Below are 23138 nucleotides of genomic sequence, written 5' to 3'. Positions count from 1 at the left end.
TGAATGTTTGCCAAATCTAGTCTGAGTTGGAAGAGAAGGTGGAGGGAGGGTGGATACTCAAAATTCTGACCAAGAATATTAGCAACTGATTTCCAATATAGAGGTAGGTTATATGCCTGGTTAAGCAATTAAATTACTATTACACTGATTGATATTATAAATCATGCTTTGGGAAAATGAGTTTGTGAGACTTGTGACACCTAGACTCATTTTTATTTTTCACTTGTATCTTAGGAAAAAATCCTCACATGTGGGAGACAGTAAGAATTCTTTCTTCCTCTAACGTGGCCAGTTTTTACTTGTAACTCTATGCTGTGCTCTAGAGGCATGAAGCAAATTCATAACCTTGATAATTTATTTTAAAATGTGGAGGAAAACTGTAGTATACTTTATCTGGGATATGTTTTATAAATGCAGAGGAGAAGCTTTTTGTCTCAAAGTACTTGATTTGAATCTGTACCAATGACCAAAAAATTCTTAGTTTGGTTTGGATATGAAATAAACAATTTCAAGAATGTTAGTGGTTTAAACCATTTCTTATTGAAAAGATATTCCTTCACTTACTTCCAAACTGCTCTACTGTTATTCATGTGATATCAGTTTTATAGAGGTGTTTCACGTCTGTCAGTATGTGAGTCTGCTATTGTGGCATCCTACATGGCTGTTAACAAAGAATTTTCAGTAGGGCAAATATTAAACAGCATCATCAAGTTTTAGTGCAGTGAGTTTGTATCCGAAAAAATGGTGTGTACAATAAGATTCTGCAAGCTCTTTCACTATCTTGCCTTCACCAATAAACTGAAGACTTGTGAGAAATATGGCTTTGCTTTAGACACTCAGAGGAAATATTTAAAAAGAAATTAAACAAGAAGCCAGGTGCCTCCAGGTAGAGTAAAGGAAAAACATTAAAATTTCATAATAATTCTAGAATTTGCTCGATAAATCTACACTGGTATCAGAATCCTATCCCAGACAATGAAAGTACTGTGAGCCCTAAGGTTAAATGAGAGCTTGTAAGGAAAATTATAGCTGCACAAAAACATTGCGGACTTCCAAATTTTAAAGGCATTAAACATTAAGGATAAACACGTACTTTGCTCATTTCCTTGGATTAAGTACGGTATTTTAGAAAGGTGTGCACTTTCCCCATTATACCCATCAAATTTTAAAAACCCAAATTTCAATCTGCATGTAGTCATGAAGAATGCTTGACTTGTGTTTATTTGCATGGGTTAAAACAAATCAAAGTACTGAATACAATTTATGGGAAATATCTAATTTGTAAGTCTGTTTACATTTCAACTAAAATGACTTAAAAGAATCTTGATATTATATCTTAGAGTATTTGTATTTCAACTGTACTAAGACAAATATGAATATGCTTTCCTACTTAAAATTTTGATATTTAAAGACTCTTAAAGCTGGGCTGTCTTATCACCATTATTGAATTATTATAACTACTGCTTTGGGAGCTAGAATATATTTACTAGTGATTAATTCTCTACTGTATTTTATTCTGAAAAGATCTGGCTGTCATTAAGAAACAACAAATTAACCTCCATTTACAACCCCTTCTTTTATTTCTTAAGAAGTAAACTTTAATAACTTATAAAAACTAGAAATAACCTCAAATATAGACTGAGACATATCTTGTTAATTTAGCCACAACCTGAGACTTAATATAGAAGTGTATTAAATATGTACTATTAAAAGAAAGATCTAAAAGAGTACTATATAAAATTGGTGGCAAAATTTTCAGTCTGCTGCTTAAAAACTGGCTTTCCCCCCCCTAGAATTTATATACCCTATGCATCATTGTGCTTTGTTTGATGCGTGGCTATAAAATTGCGAAAATGGAGGCTTTTCTGGTAGCAAAAGGGTTAAGTTCTTTTTGCTTTACCAGTTTCAAATTACAATGAGAAGCCTCTTCTTTCCCAGCAGGGTTGTGCTTACATTACTCTTTAGATCTCCCTTGAAGAGGGCTGGTATATTTGTGCCTGCTGGAGGTGGAATTAACAGTAAGAAGGAGAAAGGGATTGAATGGACTTAGAGGAAGGTTTTCAAGTAAATTCAGGGAAACACATTTACTTGAATAGTACAACCTTGAGTCTTATTTTACACTAAGACGATACAAAAGATGTTAAAGTTATCACCAAGCTGCCGGACAAATATATATTCCAACACCAAGGTGCAGATCAGCATAGATCTGTGATTCAGAAATCAGGATTTGTCTTGGAAAGAGCTCAAGGGTTGAGAAGAACTCAAGAGCAAGTGAAGATAACTCTGGGAACTACAGTTTATCGGAAGATCAACTTTCATTAATTCAAATACCAAAGGCCTGATTATCCTAAATTCATATAGGAATGCATAGGTCATCTGGTCAAATAATAATAGCCGTCTCCTGCTACATCAATGCAGCAAAAACTCTTAACAACTGTGGATAATTGGAAATCCGAGTTTCAGCTTTCTTAGAACTAACTACTCTTGACATATTCCGAAATATTTAAAATAGGGCAGGAAAATCAGTGAGGATGTTGTGTTCAGAAATGTCACTGTCATGAAGAATAGGTGAATTTGTTTTTTCAGCTACTGGAAAAGTGTACCTCCTAGGAACTTAGATTTTTTTTTTTTTTAAGAGGACAAGAAGGACTAAAAATATCAACTTTTTGCTTTTGGACAAAAATGCATCTGACTGTACTTTTACTTAGGGGTATTGTGGGTTTCCTCTGGAGCTGCTGGGGTCTAGTGGGTTATGCACAAGGAGGTTTGGGAGACAATCATGTTCACTCCAGTTTTATTTATAGAAGACTACGGAACCACGAAAGACGGGAAATACAGAGGGAAATTCTCTCTATCTTGGGGTTGCCTCACAGACCCAGACCATTTTCACCTGGAAAACAAGCTTCCTCTGCACCTCTCTTTATGCTGGACCTATACAATGCTATGGCCAATGAAGAAACTCCCGACGAGTCGGAATATTCAGTGAGGGCGTCCCTGGCAGGAGAGACGAGAGGAGGAAGAAAGGGATACCCAGCCTCTCCCAATGGGTATCCTCGTGGCATACAGTTATCTCGAACGGCTCCCCTGACCACCCAGAGCCCTCCTCTAGCCAGCCTACATGATACCAACTTTCTGAATGATGCTGACATGGTCATGAGCTTTGTCAATTTAGGTATGTTGTTCATTTATTTGTTAATCTATGTTATTACAAAGTCTAAGTTTTCCTAATGGGAAAGTAGCTGCCTGGTAGGTCGTCATGTTTATATAAAGTCATTTTCTTTAATTCTCCTCTCCAGCTTCTGTTTCCTTTCTTTCATTGATGCAATGTAAGATTTTGCCTTAGGCAACAAAGTCATATATATAAATTTTTTTTTAAAAAAGGAAAAGCTAAAATTGAAACACTTATGGTTTGGGTAGACTTGGGTCTTTTCAGATCTTGTTAGAATTTCAACCTTGCTTAAATGTATGAATAAACAAGCAATAGTCTAAAAAAAAGAATTTATGAGCATAGCTATGCTATGGGCAAAAAATAATGATAAAAATGAAAAAGACATTTACAGATGGAAAAGTAAAAATGACATTCTGAACCATTTTTTGTTAGTAATTTCAAAAACATATAAGTATATATTTATATGCCACTTACAAACTCTAATTTAGAGGAGGCAACTACTGTGAAAATATTGAGGTGAAACTAACTAAGATCCAATAATATTGTAAAAGATTACTATCAAAGATTTTCGCAGGAGACTGAGAAATTCTGAGAAAAATGTTTTAGGAAAGAAGTTTCAATCTAACATTTCTTAACTGTAATGATTAAAATATATCATACTTATTTGATTTTTTTCAGAAGCAAGAGGAATGTAAAACATGCTATAATGGTCTTTATCTATACAAAACTTTTCTTTCCATTTGAGATAAAAAATTAATTGAAAGTTCTTTAATTAGCAGCATTATTAGAGAATAATTTTGAAAATTATGTTTTTCTCAATGCTAGTACTGTCATGGTAGTTTTTAAATATTGACAATATCAAATGGTAAATTAGTGCCCAACATTTCATCTCATAATAATATTAAAGAGTTACCAATTTAAAATGATTTTACAAGGGCTGTAATTTTCCTTAAATGTTTTAGTAGAGAACGAAGGTGAAAATTTACTCTCTTCAGACATTTGAAAAAAATACCATAGAATATATTTATTTTTAAAGACAAAATTTTATCAACAAATTTAATCAGCTTCAAAGAATTGACACCATTTTAATGTAAGGACTTTTAAAACTTCGTTTTAAAAATGCAATCTGCTTTGACTTAAAATTGACAGGTTTTATTATACACTTAATTAAAAACTTCCTCATATAATATCACAAAGAAAATATTCTTTGAAAACTCAGATAGCAGCAAATCCTAATAGCACACGGATGCTTTTATAATATATGTTGCTTAATATACTCTGCTCATTTGCTCTTGGCAATTCTAGGGTGAAGGATAAGGTGCCTAATAAATCATATGTTTCACGTTAGTAGAGACAAAGCTCTCATTATTAGTTTTAGTAAGTCATCATTGGTTGCCCTAATCGAGTGTCCTGGAGGCCTTTTCTTCTACATATACTTAACAGGTTTCATTTGGAACTTTCAAGCCATTAAAATATAACTTAATTCTAAATTAGTTTGATTGTTTTTTCCTAGTATAAGTGGCAGGCAAATATGGCTCATGGTATATTTTACTTTACAGCAATTTCTAAAGTATTATTCAATAATTTAATTTAGTTTTAAAACTTTAATAGAAAAATTCCAATCCAGCATGATTTACATATTCATAAAATAAATCACTGAAAAAATTGGTTCAGATCATCTAAAATCCAATAGGGGAGAATGTGTTATGTACTATAAAAAACAATAGCTCAATCATGAATCTGTTCTAATAATATGTCTTATTATAATTGAATATTGTGGTCATTCACAAGAGAAGTGTATTTGTTTTTTAGAAAAGAATTAAGTATGATTTTTGAACCTGTGTGCCATTACCTTTTATAAATCTACATAGAATAAGAAAACCAAAACCAATAATAAACAGTTTTATTCAGTGACTTCTAGAACCATTTTTATCATTGAAGAATACGTATAGTTTTAATCAATGAAATTTTGGTTACATTGTTTGGATTATAGTAGCAAAGCAGTTTATTAACTATACCACGAAATGCAATTATTCATTACTCTAGAGAAACAACAGTGGATATAAGCTTCAGAAAATTTTTATTTATTTTTATCAGCCTTGAACTGCTGAGTAGTGATTTATCCTCAATAATAAACCATATTGTTTTTCTTTATTTAATAATTCTGTACTAAATGTCTCACATGAAATTACTGACAAATTGATTCTGATACTGAGTTTTTCCTAGTAAGTAGTCTCTGAGGAAAACTGAACCACAATTTCATTTTATTATCCTTACACCATGCCTTCTAATACATCCAAAACTTGCAACCAATCACTACTTAGTAAAAAGCTTTAACTTCTGTATTTCTTACATAATAAAATAGGTCAAAGCATATTTAGAAAAGGTAAAAATATAACATCAATAACCGCACTAAGAATTTCAGAGTTTCTTAATGTAACATTCATCAACAAATATTATCTGCAACTTGTTTCATGTCCTTATAAGACTCAAGAGAATTTTATTGTATTTTTTTAGTATTTTAAAAGATATGTACCCAGTGGAGACTAAGGGCCAATGATCCAATTAGCAATAGGCAAGGGATTTGTACGGAGGAAGTCACCTGGACATTTAAATGTGTGGAAAGAATCTGTTGACATTTCCCACAACAGGATGAGTGATATAAAAAGGATCTAGTAGCGTCCTTTTTATTAATGCTTGCATGTGTCATCTTCAAGTCAAAGGAAACATTTTCTGCAACTAGTTTGTCATCAGAAAAACATTTTTTTCCAACACCAGTTTTGCTCATAAAGAGCAATTAAACTTAATTCAAACTCTGAATCATATTTAACAAAATATTTTTTAAATTTCAGATGAGATTAGTTTTGTGTTCATAAGTGAAAAGTAGATTAGAATTTACTAAAAAAAGAAGTGAATAACTTGCCCTAAGGCCAATGTAAACAGCTAAATATGAAACCAAACACATTATTTTTACCTTTAAATTAGTTTAGTGATTTGTTCATTTTGAAGAAGCAAATATTAATTATTACTTATGTGAAGAGACACTTTCCACTCTATTGTATTTATTATTCTTAGGCCAACTTTTATCAATCTCCTAGTATATAGCTTTTACAGGTTGACATCTCAGTTTTTTTCCGAAAACTGTTGGATATCAGTGGAATTTTTGCTTAGTCAATACCACATTATTTTGTTAGTAAGAAAAATATCTTTCTGGTAATTTTTTTTAACCATCTCTTTTTCAAAAAATGTTAAGGGTTGGTTTATATATCAAATATCTATGCAAATGAAAGAATGATTAGGTAATTTGCTTGCGTTAAGTGTATCTCCTGTTTACATAAAGATAAATACAGAGTGCCTTTCTAAGGACTTTTATTTAGAAACCAATTTTTATTTGATTACTTGGTGATAGTATCACTAAAATGGCATAACACTGTAGATGTTTTAGAGGAAATTACAAAAAACAGTAAACACAGGAAATTTACTTTTTATTGTTCTTTGTCTACATGTATTTCTCTGATAAAGAAGAACTTTGGGTTTATTAATGGTTTTTGACACACTGATCAGTTGGCTTCGGGTCAAGTACTTAGACATACTTCAAGAATACGTGTTAATTCTCAAGCATAAAAGTATATAAATGTGATGCTTACATTTTGTTATATTTTATAATAACATATTTAGCATGTTAAAAAAATACTTTCAGAACTTTAAATTAAACCCTTATCCTTTTACTTCCTCAAGTCATTAAACTCTCCTGGTACTGGAAGGAAAAAATGCTCATGTCCTCAGTTGACAGATTTGAAAGACACCATTGATATTTATCATTTTTTTTGGCTGACTCAAGTGCCTGGTGAAGAGGAATTTATATACAGATCTACCTAAAGATGCCTATCTATGCAGTCTCTCCAACAGGGTTATTAACACTTGTGTAACATAAACACACCCATAAACACATGCAAGATATTTGTTTGAGGGGGAGGATGGGATGGGAGAAAAGATGATCTCAAACCATTATGGTGCATATTCATGGATTATGCCTCGAATAACAAATGCTAACATTGAGTAAAACAATCATTCTTTAAAACTGTTAACTTTTGAAGAGAAAAGAAGTTGCTGAGGATGGAGACCTTTTTCTCTCTTCAACAAACCTTGGCATTCATAAATGTGACTGAACAGATTCTTATTCTCTTTTAAAGCTATTTTATTGTCAAGTGATGGGCATGGCTGCAGAGAGAGTTATAATCATAGTTTAATTAAAAGTTTTTTGCACATGTTAATAGTCACTCACAAATAGCCAGGTTTCAAAGTTTAATAAGCAGTTTAACAGCTGGAAGTGAGAAGGTGTGATAACACACTCTGGAAGGGCTTGGTCTGCCTTGCCCACCTCCTCCAGCTCCTCCCCTTTCATTCTTCCATTTTTTTACTGTCACCTCGCTCTCTCCTCACCCGGCTCCCCTCACACTTGGTGGCCTTTCCTTTTTGGTTCTGAGGTCTTTCTAGCCTCAGGCTCTCTTGGCACCTCTCTCTTTACTGCCCCCACCCTTCCTGGGGTCCGTCTGTGGTCCTAGTTTCTCCATAGCTGGAGGCTTAGATGAGCTGAAAATCAATTAGTTACAGCTTGATCATTTAGGTACAGTCTCCTGTTTTCTCTCTAGTCGAGAAGGAAAGGTTATGATGTGCCAAATCACCCATCAGGAGAAATGCTCCCCGGGGCATCAGAACAGCTCTAGCTGTTGCCATCCCCTATAATTGTTTCTCCACTGTCCCATTCTTCTTTGCCTCCTCACGACTCCCTGAGGATCCCGTTGACAGAATTTAATTGTTTTTGCCTTTACTCTTTTATAACATAGTTAAAATTTAAAAGGGGACACTTAAGGGAAAGTAAAAACACAACAACACTAATCAAAAATGCCATTCTCTATTAGTTTATAAAATGCTTTTGCTCATATTATTTTTATTTAATACTCATGTCATATCTGTGAAGAAATTATTCTTTCCTTTTTTAAGTTGAAAAGAAATGATGAGAGAGGATAAAGAGATCAAGAGTAACAGCTGGAGGCAGAGAACAATGAGGATAAGACAGAGAAGGAAATAAAATATTTTTTAAAAAGCCCTTGGAAGAAAGAAAATGAATGAAATGCGTCATTAGAGGCTGGTCTTCGGGCCGGGCAGGTGGAGGATGTGTTGGGAAATCCTCAGTCTACCTCATACTGACACACCAGCTAATTCAACATCCCAACCACATCAGCTCCAGGGGAAAACCCTTTCATCCTTCCACACTAAAATGCTGAAGTGGGGAGAAGGGAGGGGGTCTCAGTGTGTGTGTACAAGGAACATACAGACGGCTACTCACACGGACAGTCATAAATAATGTAGTAGCACAGCTTGAAAAAACCACAGGTTAGGAGAAGAGGCTTCCCTGACGCACAGAGAGGGGCTGAGATCAGAGGAGCCACTGAAAGGGTTGGAGGGAAACAATGAATCCCTTGTTCTAAGCAATATTTATGAGTGCTTCTTTGCACCTTAAGTTCACATTTTATTGGCTTGGCTGTGGGGTCTCCCCATTTGCTCATCTCTTAAAATAATACCCTTGGCTAAGATATCCTTTAAAACACACCAGACAGCCCTGACAACCAGCTCATTTATTTGGGGGAGGAAGGGATCTGTTGTGATTTTGATGTCAGATTGGGATGTTTAAGATCCAGTTACGGATTTTAACATTATGACAGTTAAGATAGAAATAATAGTGGGAGTATTCACCTGCCTTTTTCTGAGATGTTTACAGGAATCCACGTAACCAAGTCGTAACCCCGGATTTGTACGAGCCTTGGCTAAATGGTTGTGGTAAAATTATAATCTAAAAAGCGAGAAACAAAATCTACTAAAGCGTATAACGTTTAAAATGAAAACAAAAAATCATTTGTAGATTCTAAGAAAGATCTTTAGTGGTTTTGAGAGAAAAGAAAACAACAACAAATCTCCATAACCAAAGAGAGTGCGTATCCTCTAATTGGAGTGCATATCCTCTGCGTGAAGGACATCAATATTACATACAACTTAGGGACCAAGACCTTGTATAATGTTAAATCGTTTGATTGATATCGAAATTAAACTAGGGTATGTGTTATTTTGTAGTTTCTAAGATGAAGAGGATCCCTGTCTTCATAATATGTATTCTTTCATTTTTCTTTTCATAAACATTAGAGCATCGGTGCTTGCATTAGAAAAAACAATTCTGGATTTTAGAAATAAATGAACCAATTACATTTTCTCTTAGAAATGGTGTTTATTTAATTTCTTCTTGGAAGTAAATAACAACTTTTATTGCTCTTGTTGTTTTACAGCTTTTCTGGTGTTGTTAGGAATAAAGAAAATATTTTTTAAAAGTCAGGATTACCAGATGTAAATCTCATTTAGATTTTATTCAGGACTATGAGATACGTCAAAATCAAAAGATTTATTAACATTTAGAAACCGCTTCAGCTATTCTTAGGCTGTCATGGTATGAGAAATTCAATATTTTTTGTTGTGCACTGTCTCTATTGTAACTTTGTGATTAGCCTTCCTAGATAGGAGGCACAGTATATTTTCAGATCTTAAGTCCATGGCATATTACTGCTCAAATGGCTTTAGGTTTAATTTATAATTAAACCTAATTGCTTTCCTTTCTGTGCTTCCACCACAGAAGCAGAGTAGCACAGAAGAAGCCAGAATGCCCGGACTGGAATCCCATATTCTACACTTTCTGGTAGTGTGACCTCGGGGGCAAGTTACTTAAATTCTCTGGTGCCTTAAATGCCTCTGGTTCCTTATCTAACAAGTGCTGATAATGATAGCACTTTCCTCAATGGGTGTTGAGAGGATTAAATGAGTTAATATGCATACAACTTGAAGGACAGTATTGGGAACATAGTGAGACCTCAATAAATGGCCATTGTTGTTATTAGAGTTGCATTTGTATACGTCATCTGTACCATATTTGCAGGAGCAGCTAAATAATTTGTGGAGCCCAATGCAAAATGAAAATGCAGGGCCCTTTGTTTAAAAATTATCAAGAATTCCAAGATAATGGCAGCAGATTATTAGACCAAGCGTGGGGCCCTTCTGCGTGCGGGGCCCTGTGCTGCTACACAGGTCACGTGCTCATGAAGCCGGCCCTGCGTATCTGATGACTTGTTGTGATGGCAGGAACCATGTCCTGTTTATCCTATTTCATCCCTAGTGGTGTAACAGGGTCCCAGAGGGAAAGAGAGAGCAGGCACAAACTGAATCATTTGAGGAGAGTTCAACGTTATAATGTTTGTAATGTCGTGGGCAGGGCTTTTTGGCAAAACGGGATAATGCAGTGCCTGGAACAGTAGGGGAGCCTTCACCACTCCTGGGCAGGGGCAGAAACAGTTACCAGAAAACCCAGAGGAGAGCTGTATGGGGAGGCTAACTGATAGGAACTGTGTCCTTTGTGAGAGATGCCATGCAGCCCACCCTTAGATACTCAGCAGGGAGGGAGACTAAGGAATGAATACCTAGAGGATACTTCTCTGCCATGTTTCCCATTGGCTGATCCTTACTGAAAGCCAGAGGGCCACGGAGTGCATTTTGCAGCTCATGAGAGTCAGCCTCTTAGTGCAGAGAGCAGAGAAGAGAAATGTGGAGAGTGGATCTTGAGGCACAAACTGAAGATATTTGGCACAAATAGATAAGTGAATATTGGGTGTTAGGTCAACAAGAGTTCTAGAATCACTTCAATTTCAGTGTAAGTTACAGATATATATGTTAACCTTTGTCCTAGTTAATTTATTATAAAATTCAAGAGATAATCACAATGTAGTGTGAGAGTTAGTTGCTTCACAAGTTAGTGAAGTAAATTGGCAAAAACAGGCATGGTATGCTGAAAAAAATTCTTTTTTTTTAAAGTCAATAATTATTTAAGTAATTTCACATGTTGTGGTTCCTTCCACTGCCAGTCACCTTAGTTCCTCCAAAGTTTGAGTCATAATCTTCAAGATAGCCCTTTTAAAAAAAAAATTTGGGGGGCCGGCCCAGTGGCACAAGCGGTTAAGTGCGCGTGCATGCCCCGCTTCGGCGACCCAGGGTTTGCAGGTTCAGATCCCGGGTGCGCACCCACGCACCACTTGGTAAGCCATGCTGCGGTGGCGTCCCATATAAAGTAGAGGAAGATGGGCACAGATGTTAGCCCAGGGCCACTCTTCCTCAAGAAAAAAGCAGAGGATTGGCATCAGATGTTAGCTCAGGGCTGGTCCTCCTCACCAAAAAAAAAAAAAAAATTTTGCTCAATCCACGGTTGTCATGTCAGTCAGTTCATAATTCTTCCCCTTGGGGTTCTTTGATCCCCACTTGAATATGCACATACTTTAAAAATTCCCCACCTGTAATCTTTGGGATCTAATTTCTTCAACCAATTTACATAAGGGTCATGTTTAGGGTCGATTGATGGATCTGCCTGGTTCTCGATATCAGACACCTTCTAAACATGAAAAAGTTCCAATCATATTCACTCCTAAGCTATCTCATCCTAGAATAGTATAGATCTTGGGATATGCCAATACTTAAGATAAAAAAAAATTGACTACTAGGTCTTTCAGATGGATCAGTAATTTCACATTGCATATTAAAACTATTTTAGAGCAAAGTGAAATTAAAAACAAAAACCCGGGGGGAAGTACCACTTTCGGATTATAGCGCTAACAGTAGACTATAATTGCTGGTCAAAAAACTCAGTATAGGAAGCACTAGAGAATATGCAAATATGTAGAGCAAATATGAAGACAATACAGGTTTTCAGTCTTTAGGCCTGTTTATTCTCAATTCTATGTCATTCTTCCTGAATTGATGCATGACCGCGTGTTAAAGCTTTTTGAATTCTGAATGGAATTGTGGTATTCTCCACAGTTAATGTTGCAGGAAGAAATAATGTTAGGATGAGGTAAGTTGGGATTATTGTCTTTCTTCTTTGCTACCTTTCTTCTCCTCTGGCAGCGTTCCTGTGACTCACAGAGGCAGAAGTTAGCGGAGGAGCAGGTATGTCTGCTATTTAGTTCTCATAAATAACCCACTGCTAAGCCTTGAAGCCAGAGCCCTCCCCCTGCCCTGTAATCACAAGCATTGAGTAGAAGAGCTCCTGTCTAGTATAGTCTATGTTCCCCTTCAAAGCCGCTAAGGATGGTAATTTTAACCTGATTCTACTTCTATAATTATCAAAAGCAGAGGAAGAGAGAGTTCAACTTGAAAATTGTGTAGGCTCCTCTACAAATAACCTTGATGCAGGTGTTGAAGACTTATTTAGTGGGGAAGAAGTGAAGATCAGTTAAATAGGCTTTATGATTAATGTTTCATAGATGTTTTCTTTGCTTAGAGAAGGAACTATTTGGTTCTTTATGTCAGTAGGGTTTAAGTGTAAGGGCTTTGGAGTCAGACTGGTTTGAGTACCAGCTTTGCCCTAACAGCTACATATCCTCAAGCAAACTATTTCCCTTCATTGGAACTGTTTCCTCATCTGTAGAGTGGAGGTCGTAATAAAGAATTGTAGTTAAGATTTAATAAGGTTAGGACATAGGCCTTTAAGCCTACACGAGAAAAGTACTCAGTGATCCTTACTACTACCACAGCTGCTTCTACTGGAGTAGCGTCTGTGGCATGCTAATGTTGGAGGAGATCTACACCCAGTCCACCAGACTTTGTCAAATAAATGCCTTGCTGAAATTGTGCAACATTATGCACGTGACTTTTCCTCCCTCCAAAAGAAAATGAACCCTTGAATTTCATTGACTCTGCCTTCCAGTTGGACTGTGGATGGACTGTATTCCTTCGTCAGGATGTCCTGGAAAAGGTCAGTCCACGACAGAGCCTTCAGGTGACAGTGGGGCTTCCCTTGGGGCACACAAAGGCAACATTTTCTGTGATGTGCTGCTGAAAGGTGCTTTTCGTATTGCCCTTGGTCAGATTCCTAGAATGAACCCGTGGCTTTACTTCAGTTTCAGATATTACCTCTTCCATTTCCTTGCTTGTTATGGAGAAGGGGAAACCGATTGCAGGCCAAAGTAAAAACATACAATTAGAAAATATTTGGTTGTGAAGACATGGGCACTTTCTAAAAAACTCTTTGAAAGAAGGAGAAAAAAATGTTAAAGAGTTTTTATGCTGATTTTCAGTAAGCCAACTTGTTTTTTTAGTTTTAATTTTTTAAAACGTGGATTCATGATGAAAATCTTGAGTAAACTTCTGAACTCCAATTAGGAAAGCCACTCTGCTGAAATGATCATTCAATTCTGGAGCTTTTTGTATTGTCTGTAGGGAATTAGACTAAGTGATTTGCATGCATTATTCCAATTAATCTGCATCTCAATGATGTGGGTAAATATTTTTCTATTCTCATTTTATTTATGTGAAAATTGAGGCTTATCAGAGGTTAAATGACTTACAAAGTTCCCCCAACTGGTAAATGGCAGAATCAGTCCTGGAACCATAATCTGGCTACAGATTTTTTGCTCTTTCCCACTATTCTTTAGCTTAGTAACCACTTTTGAAAACTATAAAAAACAGGTCAACTTTTAACAACAATAATGATAATGGTGTATACTTTCGAAAGCATCTTTATGTATATTATGTGGTTTCATCTACATTACTGCAGTGTATAGCACTCAGAGAGGTAAATATGATCCCACAATATACATCCGTGGAAACTGGAGTTCTGAAAGGTCATTCATTCATTCATTCGACAAGCATAAACTGATTACCTACTATTGGGCCAGGCACTGTGCAAAAGCATGTGCCTGTTTTACTGCCAAGATCACAGGGCAAGAGGAGCTAGGTTTAGGCCCAGAATCCCTGATTCTTGTGCCAGGATTTGTTTGCTCAATGTCACATCCTTTAAAGAAATCACACAAAAATTCTAGCACCAAGTAAAATTAAAAGCACTAACAAACATTATCTACAAGAATGTGTTCTTTTGTTATTTAAATAACCAGGTAGAATTAACCTCCTGTGTATACAGAAAATATTTTTCAAACCTCAATCCCTTTAAAGAAATTAAAAAAGAAAAAAAGCCTATTACTACCAAACAGAACCTCAGGAAGCCTTTTAGTCTGAAAGGCATAAAGCAAAGGTAGACTCAAGCTTCAGCAAGTCTTAGGGACTCTGTCAGAAACCTGCGTGCATAGCTGTAGGGCCTTATTAATATGGAGTCTTCAGTGGTTTTAAAGGAAATACTTAAAAAGAAGGTTTATGTTTTACACTCGATGCTTAGTGCACATTCCAGAGCATAAGTGCGGCCTAAACACTCATTATTTATTTGTGTTGTACTCAGGAAATAAGGGTAAAAGGTCATAGAATTTTTCAAAATTCAGTTGTTTGATCTGTCTAAATCTTGACCCCTGACCCTACCTTACTTCTTCCATCGTGTGCTAACAATGTTGTGTTCATTGTTTACTTTGTTACTGTACGCACTGAACATGATGTGGATTCAGGTTATAATAAGAGTCGATGGGGGCACATTGTATGATGTGGAAAATAACAGAGAATTCCAAGAATTGGTATAAAGACCTCTTTAATACATTGCTTTGAATCTACTCAGGATATCGGGCATTAAGGAATTATTCCTTCAAGTTGATTTTTGAGAAAAGTACCGAAATTTTACAACTATTTACTCTTTACCAACAATCTGCTGTGATTGTGAAATGAATATTGCAGCAAAATGCGGGTCTAAATCCACTGGTACACCATCACAGTTCTTGGTGTTTACCTATCAATTCATATCAACAAAACACCAGATCATCAAAATGAACTAATAAAAGTAGAAGAAGAACTTAAGACTTGTCATGCTTTCTGCTCGACTGGAAATGCACTGTCTTCCACAGCCAGCATGTATTCAGTGCTCATGAAGTGCAAGACAGTGCGCGAATAGCATTTCAAGTGCTAACATTTAATTCGCACAAAAAGTGACCCTATTTTACAGATGAGAAAAGTGAGACCCAGAGATGTTCTTTGTCCAAAGTCCTACATCTTGTAAGAGGAGGAACTGGATTCAGAGTCTAGGCTCTTCACTGCTATTCTGTGTTGCCTTTGTAAATGCTATTGGGAAGGCTGTCGTTGGGACATTGTTCAAACTCTTTGTAAAATTCTATATGTTTTTCAAACATTTCATGTATTGGTTCTGGAATATTTTCACTGCATTAGTAATGCTTTATATTTTATGGAAAAGTCTGTAATAATGAGTTTACTAAGAGTCTTATCCCTGGAGTTGGGCTCTTATAGGCCTTCTTCTGAACTGGACTGCTGTGGCCTTTGGAAGGAGGCAATTACAATACTCACAAGGCAGAAAGGAAGAAGTACTTTGCAGACAATAAGGGTACTGACCTTTGTGCCATGTAACCTGACTGGTCAGTAACAAGGAATGGAAAGGTGATCTGTGTTGATTCCCACCTTCAAAAGACAGACGGCGTGAACAAGAGTAACATTTGGCAAAATAGAAAAGAGGCAGAATATTGAAGTTGCAAACAGTAAAAGGCCTCAAAAACAGTGGTTGGAGATTGGAACAAACTAATAGTGAGTTCATTTGGATGCTGGAAAGCTGCCAACCTGCTGGCCAGTGTCGAAGGCCACACAAGCAGGGCTGCCCTGCCGCGAAGTGTGAGGGCCTTGGCCAGCTTTCCTGACCTAATCACGGATGGGCTAGTAAATCTCATGAGAAACCTACTAAAGTGAGAGTTTGGGCTGCAAGACCATCTACAACCTACAAGTTAGGAAATTCCTGCTGCTGCAGATAGAAACTCTGGCAGATAGCCTCTGCTTCTTCCTGCTAGTTGTGGTGGAAATCTCTGTGTTCTATATAATGTTGAACACTCCACATTTAATACACATCTCTGGATTTGTAGCAGCTATGGCCTTAATCTCTTGCATGTATAAAGTGAGTTCTTTTCACATAGTTCTCTCATTGCCCCTGTACCACACAAAAGCTAAATATGTTATTTCTGCTCCTCAGGTATCTTACGAATTAAAGGCTAAGGCCTTGGGATAATTAATTTTTTTTTCCAAAAGAAAATATTTCTGGGACGACAACATTTCTCAGAGCAAAACGCTGAGTGCATGAGGACAATTCAGTTTCAGTTCCCCTCAGCTCTCAAGCAAAAAGGGAATTGTAAAAAGCAGATATCATTGTTATTATACAAACTTTTAGCTAAACTCCTGAGGACTAATCTCTGTTTAAAAAAAAAGCCAAGGGGCCAGCCTGGTGGCATAGTGGTTAGGTTTGCATGCTCTACCTCGGTGGCCTGGGTTTGGATCCCAGGCGCAGACCTACACACTTCTCATCAAGCCATGCTGTGGCAGCGCCCCACATACAAAATGGAGGCAGACTGGCACGGATGTTAGCTCAGGGACCATCTCCCTCACCAAAAAAAAAATAAATAAATAAAAAGCAAGCCAGGAGGTAGCTGCAGGGTAAAGATAAGCATTTAGGATGTCACCTGCCCCTTCAAAAAATTCTACTTTCTTTATCTCTCTTCTTCCCTTTACCTAACCACTCCTACCCAATCTACCTACAGCCCAATTGTAATGTAGAGAGAAGTGTAAAGAATCTCAGTATCTGATTTCTAATTATTTAGACTGAGAGGTATTTAGGAAGTCAGATGATAAAATTATTGTTTATGAATAGGTCAAAGATCTTGTTTAATTTTAATTCAACTAACTTCATTGACATATAATAACTAAAGAACGTGCTTAATCATAATTATTCAAATATCTTGGGCACTTCGATTGTTTACTCTTGTTTTTTTTTTTTTTTTTTTGTGAGGAAGATCAGCCCTGAGCTAGCATCCGATGCCAATCCTCCTCTTTTTTGCTGAGGAAGACTGGCCCTGGGCTAACATCCGTGCCCATCTTCCTCTACTTTATATACGATGCCGCCACACCATGGCATGACAAGCAGTACGTCGGTCCACGCCCGGGATCCGAACCTGCAAACCCTGGGCTGCCGGAGCAGAGCACCCGCACTTAACCACTATGCCACCGGGCTAGCCCTTCATTTACTCTTTTTAATCAGAATTCTTTGTCAGTATTTCCTAAAGTATATTTCATTGAAAGCATCTCTACATCCTTTTAAGAGGTGTCATCTGAAATTTTGTAGTCAAATAAATTTGAACTATGCTGAGAAACAATAACTTTAATGGGTTTTTATATTTCTAGACAAGACTTCTCAGTATCTTTATTATGCTAATGAGCATTGTGAGTCTCTGCAAGGAGGATATGAGTTGTATGGTTTCACATGCACATTGGACTCTGGAACTCTCCTAACAGAGCACCATGAGTGCCTAGTGTTATAGAGACCTCCCTCTGAGAAACACTCCTCCATGTGGAAATACTATTCTATAAAAGTCATTTTAGAAATATGGCAAGCAGAGCTTTATGATAATCTAATTCATTGACACTCTGGTCACTTTATATCCAAAATTAAAAAGAAGCAGGAAAAAAGTTATAATTCCATTTTCTAGAACCAATCATTGTTGATATTTTTGTATATTTCCTTCCATACTTTTTAAATACATCTTTTTCACAGAGTTGAGCAGTGTTTATGCAATGTTGTACCCTTGGTTATTCTTGATTTTTAGTATATGACTTTTCTTATTCATTTGTTCTTTATGAGTATGTTTTTAATGACAATAATATTTCAGCTAAATCATCCATTATAACTCACATAAACATTTTTTTATTGTTGAGTATGCAATTTTTCCAGTTTTTACTGTCATATACTCTGTTGCAATGGATATCTTTATACATAAGTGTTAGTAAACATTTCTGACAATTTCAGATCATTTCCTTAGAATTTGTTCTTAGAAGATGAGTTATTAGAACAAAAGGTATAATTCTTTTTTAAGTCTCCTGAAAAAGATGACTAAATTGCTTTTTAGTAAATTGTGGGGTCTCAATTTCTATGTGCACGAATGCTAGTGCTATTTTACCAGACTGAAACCTAAATTAAATGTGATATATTAACATTCTTGATAATCTAAAACATAACTTTTTTAAATTTGTATTTCTTCTGAGATTGATTTTTTTACACGTCTATTGGCCATTTACATTTTTTCTTCAGAAAGTTTTATGTTGATATTTTTGCTCATTTTTCTATTTGCTTTATTTCACTATTGCTTATGCTTAGAAATTTTTCCTGTGACTAGGTATATAACAATTATTCACTTTTATTTTTTATATTTTTCATTTTTATGCTTTGATTCCTTACTTTCCACCTAACTTGTCATTTGTATATAACAGTCACAGGAAAACACTTCCAGATATTTAAGAGTTTGGAAAATATACCACCAACTTTACATTCTGAAATAATTGCTCTAGGGTGTACTGTAGCTGATTGGTGGAATAAAAATTAAGAAGAATGGGGAATTCATAGTCTTCAAGGAGCCATAGTTTGAAAATTAAAATCAGCTGAACAAATGGATTTGGTCTAAATAAGCTTATGCCCAAAAGACCTTCTGTAATTTAATTATAAAACATGTATTTACATATGAACTAAGAACAATTGGGATGGTAGAGGTATAATAAGTATCTCATTGATTATCAGACTTAATCGTGGCATTTTGGGATTGGAAGGAGGGAATACTAAATAAATGCACACATTTTTTAATTGACTAGCAATCGCCAACATTTACCCACAAATTATATACTTTCTAGTTTAGTATCAAGTTTGATAGTCCAGTCTAAGCCTTTTTCACAGAACCTCAGGATGCCTTAGAATCACCTCGGCCATCAGGAGTTTTAGTGGTCACAGTGATGTGGAATATTCTCAAACCACTTTCATCACCCTGACCTCTTTAGCACCTTCTAGGTTGATAGCTACCTCTGAGGTTATGGCAGAGTGCCCTTGTAGACCTGCATTCTTGTTTTGGCTAAATCTGGTCTCTAAATCATGGTTTTTCATTACACATGTTCATCTTCTTATCAACCTCTCTTAGCTTTGAAAAGTTTTCAATCATACACAATAACTTTTTGAGTTTCAATGCTGTATCATAGTATAGTTAGAAATCTAAATAAATCTAAATTTAAGTAACTCCACTGAGGTGACAATCAAATAATTGTATAAATTCTGAATCAAGGAATAAGATATATCAGGACTATACAAGTAGAAGAAAGCAGGGGTCAGAATTTTATTTCAGCAAGTCTAAATTTCGAGGGAAAATGAATGACATGGGACAGAACAAGTTGCTATTATGATTGTAAACTATATAAAACTCAGCAAAGCTCCAGCATTGCCAAATCTTTATGTGGAAAATAATAGATGAAAATGCACAAAACAAAAATTGTTACAAGTGTAAGTAAAAATGGGTAGAAACAAAATTATAGTGTGAAATCTTAGCATACAATTAAAACTGCATACTAAACCACCTAGTTTATGGTATTAAAAAAAAAACTGCATAATAGAGCACACACACACACACAGATGTCAAGAATATACTTGAATAATACAATTAATAAAGTTAAATTAATTGATGCATCTCAAAGATTGTACTTTGAAATATGTTGATACGTATCAAATTGTGTAAGAATATACTTTTTTTGAGATTCTGTGGAATGTATAAAGAAATCACTTATCATATGATACATAAATTTAAAAATGTTATAAAAGGTATGGATAGCCAATAAGTACATAGAATCATGTTCAACATCATCAGTTATTAGGGAAATGCCAATTAAAACCACAATAAGATACCACTACACGTCATAAAAATGGCCAACATGGAAAAAGAAAAATAAAAAAACAACAAAACTCACAATACCAGGACTGGTAAGAATATGGAGCTCTCATAAATTGCTGGTAGGAATGCAAAATCATGCAGCCACTTTGAGGAAATCTTGGCAGTTTCTTATAATATTACACACACACTTGCCATTGTGACCTGGAAATCTCACTTGTAAATATTTTTACCCTAGAGAAATGAAATCTTAGGTTCACATAAAACCCTATACCTGAAACCTGTAGGAGCTCTATTCATAATTGTCTCCAAATGGAAAGAACTTAAATGTCTGCCAATGGCTGAATGGTTAAAAAACAGTGGTACGTCCATTCAGTGGAATTCTCAACAATAAAAAGGAGAGAACTATGGATATATGCTAAAATATAGATAAATCTAAAATACCTTTTTCTAAGTAAAAAATACCAGACCCAAAAGGCTATATATTGTATGATTTCATTTATATGAAATTCTAGGAAAAGCAAAACTATAGGGATGGGGCACAGATGATTGTTTACCAGGGATTAAAGATAGGCAAGGGACTGACTACAAAGGAGCTGCAGGATGGTGATGGAACTACCTATTCTCTATCTTGATTGTGGTGATGGTTACAGAGCTGTACATTCGTCAAAAGCCATAGAACTAATAGCAGGTTTTATTTGTAAAAGTAAATTACAAAGAGGCAGACATTTTCTACACCATATTTATAATGAAATATTCATAAAATATAGAATAACTACCTTTTTTATATAAATCTCTTGACTAAATTAAGAGAGAAATTAAATGTTTAAAAAATAAGGTTTAGAAAATATCATACACGAAAATTTATCAAAACGTGAGTGCTTGCCAAAGCTATATGCTATGAGAAATTTATGCCTTTAGAACTTTTGTACTAAAAAAAAAAAGGAAATTAATGCAAATTAATAAATTAAGCATTCTATTCAACATGTCCCATTAAATCCTGAAAGGAAGACATACAGAAATAAAGACAAAATTTACTGAATTAGAAAACAAATTGTAGAATTAATTCATCTAAGACCTGTTAATTCAGAAGACCAAGTAATCAACAAGCTTCTGGTAAATATTATCAAAATACAAAGAAAATAATTAAATAAAAAGTGTAATGATATATTATTATAAATATAGATTTAACAATTTATAGATTACTACGTTAACTCTATGCTAATAAGTTGAAAATCTTAATGAGATGGCTCAGGAAGGAGAAAAACAAATAGGTAAACAACATTGATAGTTATTGAAAATTTGATCAAAGCATTATTTTTTCCAAGATTTGGAGCTTTGTCATTTTGAGGGGAGGAGTGAAAAAAAATTAAGAGAAAAGCAAATGCTACATAAACTGGTCCAGAATGCTAAAAAAAAAAAAAAAGGCTACATAGTAATTTTTAATAAGTTAGCTAACTTGGATAGGAAAATACAAAAAGAGAGAGAGCTTTTATTTTGCATGGCAGAAAATTTAGTTAAAATTACTTGCAAATCAAAACAAAATCCTGTAGCAAAATCTTAATGATTTAATTGCAAATTGAAATTAAGAATGATTTTAAATAGTCATTAATCTTTACCAGTTGAGTTTGATCCTAGAAGTGAAAGGATGATTTAGTATCATGGAGTCTATCAGTTCAATAAATTACATGATCTTAATTGATGGCATACCTGTTGTATTAGACACTCAGAGTAGATCATTTTGACACCTTGCTCCTCTGTGTGACAAGTTGTTTTCAATAATCATGAAATGAATCCAGTAAAATAAGACCACGAAGGAAATACAGTGAAGATTTCTTTATTGAATGATATCTATATATACACATATATACATATGTATATATGTATGTATATCAATAAAATAAAAAATAAAAAAATTACAATATGATAAGAAAAGAGGTATTGGATTAACAGTTTTAAATTACATTAATGCATTTTTTTGAAATAAAGGAAAATAAAGAAAAATATTGACCAATATCAACATTTGGTCAAATACATAAGAAATGACATTAGAGTTTTTATTTTCAAGGCATCTGCAGATTTTTCAATGATGTTGTTAAAAACAATCTTTGTCTATTTATGTTTAGTAGCAGTATAGCCATTTTTGTCAATCTGTCTTCACACCTACTTGATCAAAAAATAATTTTTATAAATTTTAATTTCAAGAAGTTCCTTTCATGTACAGCAACAGATATACAAAAAGTTAAGGAAAGTCTTAAAGATATGGATAAATTTGTTTGAGATCATAAAAATCCCATTTCACCTTTCTAGAAATTGCACAACATACTGTCTGTTTCTTTGGATTGCTTCTAGCAGCTTTCAAAAGTTTTTGTGTTTGAAAATTTTCTGCTAAAATATCCTCACCAGAAAATTCGTAATAAAATTCTGTTGTATTTGGTAAAAACTCCTAAAGTTCATAACAGTTCAGAATTGCTCGAGCTTGCTCTGGGCACTATTTGCGACTCTGCGTCATGCGGTGCTACACAGACCTGCATTTGAACGGTAGATTCGGTATAAATATTGATAGCACAGTGATGGTAAAGAAAAAATATAACTAAATTTACAATCTTACTCACCCACCTGCATTGGGATCAACTGTACAACCATCGGTTCTCCACATTAACTTCCGCAGAATACAATGTTTATTAAAGGATAAGTAATAAAAATGTGCTAATTTGAAGCTGACATATACCTTATGAAAATACGACAGTAATCATAGCAATTTTTTTGAACTTTGATCAACACAAAATTTTTTCTGGGAGGAGTATTTTATCACTGACACTGTTTAGAATTGCTGAGGCATGGTGATAATAAAAAGCAGAATGACTTATAGTTGGTTTTATTATTGTCTTTAATGAATCCCTTCCTTCCTGGACCCTGCGTGGATTTCTCCAACCGCCTACTCTCAGTACACCAATGATCTTAATAGAAAATTAATGGTGTACAATAAAATTCAATTCCCGATACTGTTAGAGGGAACTAGGAATAGAAAGATATCTCACTCACACAGTAAAATCTATCACAAATCAACAGCAAATATTTTAACACTAAAGCCCTGTCTATCAAGGAAAAAAAAGAACAAATTAAACTATAAGAACACAACAGCAAAAACAAACAGGTGTCCTGGTTTTCACCATCCTTATAACATAGGTCTACAAGTTCTGAAAAAAGCAACAAGTCTAACTGTATACAATTAACATTATTGCTTACTTCAGGAA

The 23138-nt window shown here is 34.9% G+C and overlaps 1 protein-coding gene across 1 annotated transcript in view; it reads left to right on the top strand.

Annotated features, from left to right (window-relative positions):
• Positions 1–1976: 1976 nt before the first annotated feature.
• Positions 1977–23138, top strand: part of BMP5 (bone morphogenetic protein 5) — a 110782-nt gene continuing 89620 nt past the window's right edge. The window contains exon 1 of the mRNA XM_004424002.3: positions 1977–3172. Within this exon, the coding sequence (XP_004424059.1) occupies positions 2683–3172 (490 nt within the window). The 5' untranslated portion in view covers positions 1977–2682. The remainder of the gene's footprint in view (positions 3173–23138) is intronic.

Source organism: Ceratotherium simum, chromosome 13 (genome assembly GCF_057802395.1).
Source record: "Ceratotherium simum simum isolate JZ-2026a chromosome 13, ASM5780239v1, whole genome shotgun sequence".
In the NCBI taxonomy this organism is placed as follows: domain Eukaryota; kingdom Metazoa; phylum Chordata; class Mammalia; order Perissodactyla; family Rhinocerotidae; genus Ceratotherium; species Ceratotherium simum.
Note: the sequence above shows the minus strand (reverse complement) of the source record. Positions and strands in the feature narration are given on the sequence as shown.